This window comes from Coregonus clupeaformis, unplaced genomic scaffold (genome assembly GCF_020615455.1).
Source record: "Coregonus clupeaformis isolate EN_2021a unplaced genomic scaffold, ASM2061545v1 scaf5357, whole genome shotgun sequence".
Lineage (NCBI taxonomy): Eukaryota > Metazoa > Chordata > Actinopteri > Salmoniformes > Salmonidae > Coregonus > Coregonus clupeaformis.
The window spans coordinates 8274-16553 of record NW_025538811.1 but is presented as its reverse complement, the minus strand read 5'-3'; the positions used below and the strand labels follow the sequence as shown (position 1 = coordinate 16553).

The 8280-nt window shown below is 43.0% G+C and overlaps 1 protein-coding gene across 1 annotated transcript; it reads left to right on the top strand.

Moving 5' to 3' along the window:
• Positions 1-1568: 1568 nt before the first annotated feature.
• LOC123490892 (reticulocalbin-1-like) lies at positions 1569-6768 on the top strand (the record flags this gene model as incomplete). Its single annotated transcript, XM_045220733.1, has 3 exons — positions 1569-1760; positions 2511-2710; positions 5434-6768. Coding segments are annotated over 3 exons (500 nt in total), but the record flags the coding sequence as incomplete, so codon positions are not given.
• Positions 6769-8280: the final 1512 nt, after the last annotated feature.

Genomic DNA, 8280 nt, shown 5'->3' with positions numbered 1-8280 from the left:
TGTGTGCCACACTAAGCATGGAGAACAGAAAGAGGAAAAGAGAACTGTCTGAGGACTTGAGAACCAAAATTGTGGAAAAATATCAACAATCTCAAGGTTACAAGTCCATCTCCAGAGATCTAGATGTTCCTTTGTCCACAGTGCGCAACATGATCAAGAAGTTTGCAACCCATGGCACTGTAGCTAATCTCCCTGGACGTGGGACGGAAGAGAAAAATTGATGAAAGGTTGCAACGCAGGATAGTCCGGATGGTGGATAAGCAGCCCCAAACAAGTTCCAAAGAAATTCAAGCTGTCCTGCAGGCTCAGGGTGCATCAGTGTCAGCGCGAACTATACGTCGAAATTTGAATGAAATGAAACGCTGTGGCAGGAGACCCAGGAGGACCCCACTGCTGACACAGAGACATAAAAAAGCAAGACTACAGTTTGCCAAAATGTACATGAGTAAGCCAAATTCCTTCTGGGAGAACGTCTTATGGACAGATGAGACCAAGATAGAGCTTTTGGTAAAGCACATCGTTCTACTGTTTACCGAAAATGTAATGAAGCCTTCAAAGAAAAGAACACAGTACCTACAGTCAAATATGGTGGAGGTTCAAAGATGTTTTGGGGTTGTTTTTGCTGCCTCTGGCACTGGGTGCCTTGACTGTGTGCAAGGCATCATGAAATCTGAGGATTGCCAAAGGATTTTGGGTCGCAATGTAGGGCCCAGTGTCAGAAAGCTGGGTTTGCGTCCGAGATCATGGGTCTTCCAGCAGGACAATGACCCCAAACATACTTCAAAAAGCACCCAGAAATGGATGGCAACAAAGCGCTGGAGAGTTCTGAAGTGGCCAGCAATGAGTCCAGATCTTAATCCCATTGAACACCTGTGGAGAGATCTTAAAATTGCTGTTGGGAAAAGGCACCCATCCAATATGAGAGACCTGGAGCAGTTTGCAAAGAAGAGTGGTCCAAAATTCCGGGTGAGAGGTGTAAGAAGCTTATTGATGGTTATAGGAAGCGACTGATTTCAGTTATTTTTTCCAAAGGGTGTGCAACTAAATATTAAGTTAAGGGTGCCAATCATTTTGTCCGGCCCATTTTTTTGAGTTTTGTGTGAAATTATGTCAAATTTGCTTTTTTCCTGTTTTTTTTGTGTTATTCCAATACACACAAAGGAAATAAACATGTGCATAGCAAAACATGTGTAATTTCAATACTTTTCTGTGAGAAATACTTCATTTTCTGGAAAATTTCAGGGGTGCCAACAATTTTGGCCATGACTGTATATATATATATATATATATATATATATATATATATATATATATATATATATATATATATATATATATATATATATATATATATATATATATATATAATCCATTCCTACAGATAATCAGATGGTTAGACATATCTAAAATGACTCAAGTAAAGCAACCATACATAGATTGTTCTAAAAGAAGTGGCTAAAATCTCTCATCTCTGAAAACAAGCGGACATCGTCTCCAGTCCAGGCGGTGAGCTGATCAGCAGTGGCTCTGTAATCGTAGTGTCACCCTGCCAGCCCAGCTGTAAGCAGAGCCTCGTAGCTCGACTCATACTGCCTGGGGCTGTGTGTTTGATCTTTTATTACTGTCAGTAGTGAGAGTCCCACTGCTGTTGACCCCTGTGACCCCCTTTTATGACATCATTGCCTGTGTTTGCGTGCAGGAGACCCTGGAGGACATTGATAAGAATGGAGACGGACATGTAGACGAGGATGAGTATATTGGTGAGTTGGGAGAGGCGTGACTGGGGTTGACACTGCATTAGAAGACTAATCTTTCATCAACACGGGTAACGGGTCATTTTTACTCACAAATGGGTTTTCTCTCCTTTTTCAGCGGAATTTCCATTTTTATACACAGGGACAGGTCTACCCTCATTTTAATGCATAACAATTTTTATTTATTTATTTACAATTTCCTCCACAAACTATACCATGTTCTTATGGTATATTGTGGCTGTTTACAAGGTTTGGTGTTAGTATCCTCCTGGGTCTTATAGTCTAGTCTAGAGGAAGAGTTCCTAACACAAGATGTGGGCTAACCCCATGGGCTCTGTGACCTGATTAGGAATCAAAGGCCTGTTTGTTGGTTGCTCTGGGAAAGCTCTGCTGTGAGGCTGCATGCGACGTCAGTCTGCTGACTTAGTCTGTCTGCCTATTATAGGATTTCACTGTTCATTTTTGGTAGCGTTTTTATAGGAATGTCCGCTTAGAAACTGCTTAGAAACATTACTTAGCTAGCTTGTTAACCATTAGTTATATAGCGTTTTGATTACGTTACAGGTCCTTTATAGTAAATGGTTTATACAGGGAATGCAAATGAGCACATGAACAAACAATGATTTACTAAAAATGTACTAATGGTTAACAAACTATTTAGTTACGGTTTGTAAGCAGACTTTCAAACAAAGAGTTTTTCTTTTTGACCTTCTTTGAGTATGTCATCTAATCACATATATTCCTGTGTCATTGCAGCGGACATGTTTTCCCATGAGGAGGGGGGCCCAGAACCAGACTGGGTCAGGACGGAGCGGGACCAGTTCTCTGACTTCCGGGACCTGAACAAGGACGGCAAGATGGACGTGGAGGAGATCCGCCACTGGATCCTGCCCCAGGACTACGACCACGCAATGGCAGAGGCCCGACACCTGGTTTACGAGTCAGACCAGGACAAGGTACTGATCCTGTAACCTAGTTTACGAGTCAGACCAGGACAAGGTACTGATCCTGTAACCTAGTTTACGAGTCAGACCAGGACAAGGTACTGATCCTATAACCTAGTCTACGAGTCAGACCAGGACAAGGTACTGATCCTATTACCTGGTCTATAAGTCAGACCAGGACAAGGTACTGATCCTATTACCTGGTCTACAAGTCAGACCAGGACAAGGTACTGATCCTATTACCTGGTCTACAAGTCAGACCAGGACAAGGTACTGATCCTATAACCTGGTCTACGAGTCAGACCAGGACAAGGTACTGATCCTATAACCTGGTCTACGAGTCAGACCAGGACAAGGTACTGATCCTATAACCTGGTCTACGAGTCAGACCAGGACAAGGTACTGATCCTATAACCTTGTCTACGAGTCAGACCAAGACAAGGTACTGATCCTATAACCTGGTCTACAAGTCATACCAAGACAAGGTTACTGATCCTGTAACCTGGTCTACAAGTCAGACCAAGACAAGGTTACTGATCCTGTAACCTGGTCTATAAGTCAGACCAAGACAAGGTACTGATCCTGTAACCTGGTCTACAAGTCAGACCAAGACAAGGTACTGATCCTGTAACCTGGTCTACAAGTCAGACAAAGACAAGGTACTGATCCTGTAACCTGGTCTACAAGTCAGACCAAGACAAGGTACTGATCCTGTAACCTAGTCTACGAGTCAGACCAAGACAAGGTACTGATCCTGTAACCTGGTCTACAAGTCAGACCAAGACAAGGTACTGATCCTGTAACCTGGTCTACAAGTCAGACCAAGACAAGGTACTGATCCTGTAACCTGGTCTACGAGTCAGACCAAGACAAGGTACTGATCCTATAACCTGGTCTATGAGTCAGACCAAGACAAGGTACTGATCCTATAACCTAGTCTACGAGTCAGACCAAGACAAGAAACTGATCCTATATGATTCCCAACGATTGCTTGTTTAAGTTTTCACTCCTATTTACCAGTTTTATGGCTGGTAATATTATGTAGGATAAAGATCTTGAGTTTGAATTTCAAGTGTTAGTCCTTAGTAGTAGGATATCTTATATACTCTATACAGTGGGGGAAAAAAGTATTTAGTCAGCCACCAATTGTGCAAGTTCTCCCACTTAAAAAGATGAGAGGCCTGTAATTTTCATCATAGGTACACGTCTATGACAGACAAAATGAGATTTTTTTTCTCCAGAAAATCACATTGTAGGATTTGTAATGAATTTATTTGCAAATTATGGTGGAAAATAAGTATTTGGTCAATAGCAAAAGTTTCTCAATACTTTGTTGTATACCTTTTGTTGGCAATGACACAGGTCAAACGTTTTCTGTAAGTCTTCACAAGGTTTTCACACACTGTTGCTGGTATTTTGGCCCATTCCTCCATGCAGATCTCCTCTAGAGCAGTGATGTTTTGGGGCTGTCGCTGGGCAACACGGACTTTCAACTCCCTCCAAAGATTTTCTATGGGGTTGAGATCTGGAGACTGGCTAGGCCACTCCAGGACCATGGAATGCTTCTTACGAAGCCACTCCTTCGTTGCCCGGGCGGTGTGTTTGGGATCATTGTCATGCTGAAAGACCCAGCCACGTTTCATCTTCAATGCCCTTGCTGATGGAAGGAGGTTTTCACTCAAAATCTCACGATACATGGCCCCATTCATTCTTTCCTTTACACGTCGTCCTGGTCCCTTTGCAGAAAAACAGCCCCAAAGCATGATGTTTCCACCCCCATGCTTCACAGTAGGTATGGTGTTCTTTGGATGCAACTCAGCATTCTTTGTCCGCCAAACACGACGAGTTGAGTTTTTACCAAAAAGTTATATTTTGGTTTCATCTGACCATATGACATTCTCCCAATCCTCTTCTGGATCATCCAAATGCACTCTAGCAAACTTCAGACGGGCCTGGACATGTACTGGCTTAAGCAGGGGGGACACGTCTGGCACTGCAGGATTTGAGTCCCTGGCGGCGTAGTGTGTTACTGATGGTAGGCTTTGTTACTTTGGCCCCAGCTCTCTGCAAGTCATTCACTAGGTCCCCCCCGTGTGGTTCTGGGATTTTTTGCTCACCGTTCTTGTGATAATTTTGACCCCACGGGTAAGATCTTGCGTGGAGCCCCAGATCGAGGGAGATTATCAGTGGTCTTGTATGTCTTCCATTTCCTAATAATTGCTCCCACAGTTGATTTCTTCAAACCAAGCTGCTTACCTATTGCAGATTCAGTCTTCCCAGCCTGGTGCAGGTCTACAATTTTGTTTCTGGTGTCCTTTGACAACTCTTGGTCTTGGCCATAGTGGAGTTTGGAGTGTGACTGTTTGAGGTTGTGGACAGGTCTTTATACTGATAACAAGTTCAAACAGGTGCCATTAATACAGGTAACGAGTGGAGGACAGAGGAGCCTCTTAAAGAAGAAGTTACAGGTCTGTGAGAGCCAGAAATCTTGCTTGTTTGTAGGTGACCAAATACTTATTTTCCACCATAATTTGCAAATAAATTCATTAAAAATCCTACAATGTGATTTTCTGGAGAAAAAAAATCTCAATTTGTCTGTCATAGTTGACGTGTACTTATGATGAAATTACAGGCCTCTCTCATCTTTTTAAGTGGGAGAACTTGCACAATTGGTGGCTGACTAAATACTTTTTTTTCCCACTGTATGTAAACTTGACCGGTTTCTCTCTCCTCAGGACACAATGCTGACCAAGGAGGAGATCCTGGAGAACTGGAACATGTTTGTAGGAAGTCAGGCCACCAACTATGGAGAAGACCTGACCAAGAACCACGACGAACTCTGAGCATAATTTAGTGTAGGTGTGTGTTTGTGGCAGGGCGGTTGGACCTCAACTGAGCATCGTCAACCTCGACCACCAACTTGTCTGGTCCTCAGCCTTATCCTGCTGAATGGGACAGATGTAGACCCAACACTGCATTAACCCCCGAGGGGAGGGTCCAAGGAATGGTCTGTTCTTACCACTGACGGTCGAGGTCCTCCTGAGCGGCTGGACAGGGTTTGGTCCTGTTTCTGACATTTAGGAACAGATATTGACCACACCGAACCTCTGTGCGACTGCCGTTGACAGTGCTTATCGGCCAGACACCCATCTGGCTTAGCTGCCTTTTTAGATATATTTAGAGGTAGCCATCATCAAATAACCATCTTTGACCGTTTGATAATTTCCCTTATATTGTATTTTCTTTAAACCTTACATGTCTTAGCAGAGATGAGAACGTAGGGTTGATCGTCAGGAATATTTTATTTGATTGTGGTTTGAATGTGAAAACAAAGCACAACCTAGAATACTAACTCTAATTGTATTTATTTAGTTAACTTGAGGAGGCGAAGAAGCCTGGGAGGTATAATAGTTAGAGGTCAGTGGGTGTTTATAGCGTTTATGAAGGCTGCCTATTTTTTGAACTTGCCAGATATCACTACACTCTTGCTGTTTTTATACAGTGGACACAGATGTTGTTTTTGTTTTTGTTTTGCTGGCCAGTAAAGACTATTTTACAAATTACATTTTTTGAAGTGCTCTTGGATTTGCGAGCTTCCTCTTGTAAAATGTTTTATGAACTCTTACTAACACCCATCTTAATGTCATGCTCTTTGCACGCATCTTTTTTCCAATAGAGTCTGTGAAACATTCATTTTATTCATATTTTATTCACTTTTGCTTTGTTCGCTTGTTTATTTTTATACACTTAAGGCCTGCATGTGTCAAAATTGAATATGAGTTTCATGCAAAATAACCAGGCTATTGTCGTGATGAAAATGTAAGTTTTGCCTTTTCATTGTTGTGGAAATGGGAGTTTTGCAGTGATGTAAAATGACTTGAAACGCAGGAGAATAGGGGTTCCAGAGTACTGTATGCATGTCCTCCGTTAACTCAAAGCTGCTTCTCATATTGACACTATTGTTCACGTTGTAAGATAGGACTTCCTGTTATATCACTTCCTCTTGTACCATGCCAAATGTACTCCCTTGTGTATATTAATGTTTTTGAAAAAGAAACACATTTTCCCATTCTTGTCTCCAGTTTGTAATTCTGTGATGACCCACATATTTTTCTATGTACCTTTTCTTTTTCCGCATAGGAAGTTAAGCAAAGGTTTTTCTGCTGTTACAAGTTGTTTTATATTGGTCTCTGCTAAGCTCAGTTGTAGGATTGGCACCTCTTGTTTGAATCTAGGGCTTGGGAAAGGGTTCAGTCATGAACAAGGTCTGGCAGAGAGCTGGAGAGATTGGGTATCATTTGAAGCAGGACAGACAGACACAAACACCAATTTAAACACTTTTCACATCACCCAGACACACATTAGGCTTTTAGTTTTTACCCCTTCTCTTTGTCTGTCTCTCTCTCTGGCTCTCTCTTTCTCTCTCTCTCGTGTATAAACACCACTAGCTGTTACCCTCACTCTCACGCTGCTTTCTTTCTCTCCTCTCGTTCTTAGTCTTGCTCTCACACTTTCTCTCTGACACAGGCTAGCACTCAGCACAGCTGTGGATCAGTGCTTAATAAGTCATCGTGTTATTGTCTTGGCTGACTCAAACAGCCTGTAGTTTCCCACCGCTACAGGTACAGTACTGGAGGTCTGTTAAGACCCCCTAACCTGTAGGTACAGTACTGGAGGTCTGTTAAGACCCCCTAACCTGTAGCTACAGGTACAGTACTGGAGGTCTGTTAAGACCCCCTAACCTGTAGCTACAGGTGGACGTGTTCAATTACAATCCTTGTGTGTGAGACCGACCAGCTTACTGGCTGCTACTGCTTGGCTACAGGCCAAACTGTCCACAGGGCCACTGACTTGCTAATTGGTTTTCCGCTACAGGTCGCTGAAGTGTGTGTGTGTGTGTGTTTATATACACACTAGTACCAGTGTGCTTGCCTGTTCATTGGCATGCCTCCACTAATGTTTGTACATCTGTCTATTTGACTGAGTGAGTGTTAAAACACGAGGCATGAGGGGATGCTGTTGACGCTGTCACTGACTAATTGAAACATACACACCCTCACAGTGTTAGCAGGGATAGGGTGAATCTGACTACAGTCGCTCCTGGCTGTTCCAGTGGAACTCTCCAGTGGAACTGAGAAAGCCACCCAGCATGGTCTGTCCCCTCTGTCCTCTCATGTGGAACATACGGGTGGATATATGTGTGTCAGTAAGGATGACAAGTGGAGCAGGACCAATGTGATGAAGCTCATTAGGAACTACAGACGGCTGTGTACTGTGTGTGTTAGGCTGTCATTCTGTTTTAGGAGAGGGCCTTGTTGCACATTCTATGGAACACCATAGAATAAGAAGTCATCTTGTACGCTAGCATATCTTACCAGGCACTCTGGAATGGGGATAAGGCACAATGTCTTGAGGTGGTTTAATATTGTGGTAGCTAGGTGTCTCAAGGTGGCGGTTTAGTTTAATATTGTGGTAGCTAGGTGTCTCAAGGTGGCGGTTTAGTTTAATATTGTGGTAGCTAGGTGTCTCAAGGTGGCGGTTTAGTTAATATTGTGGTAGCTAGGTGTCTCAAGGTGGCGGTT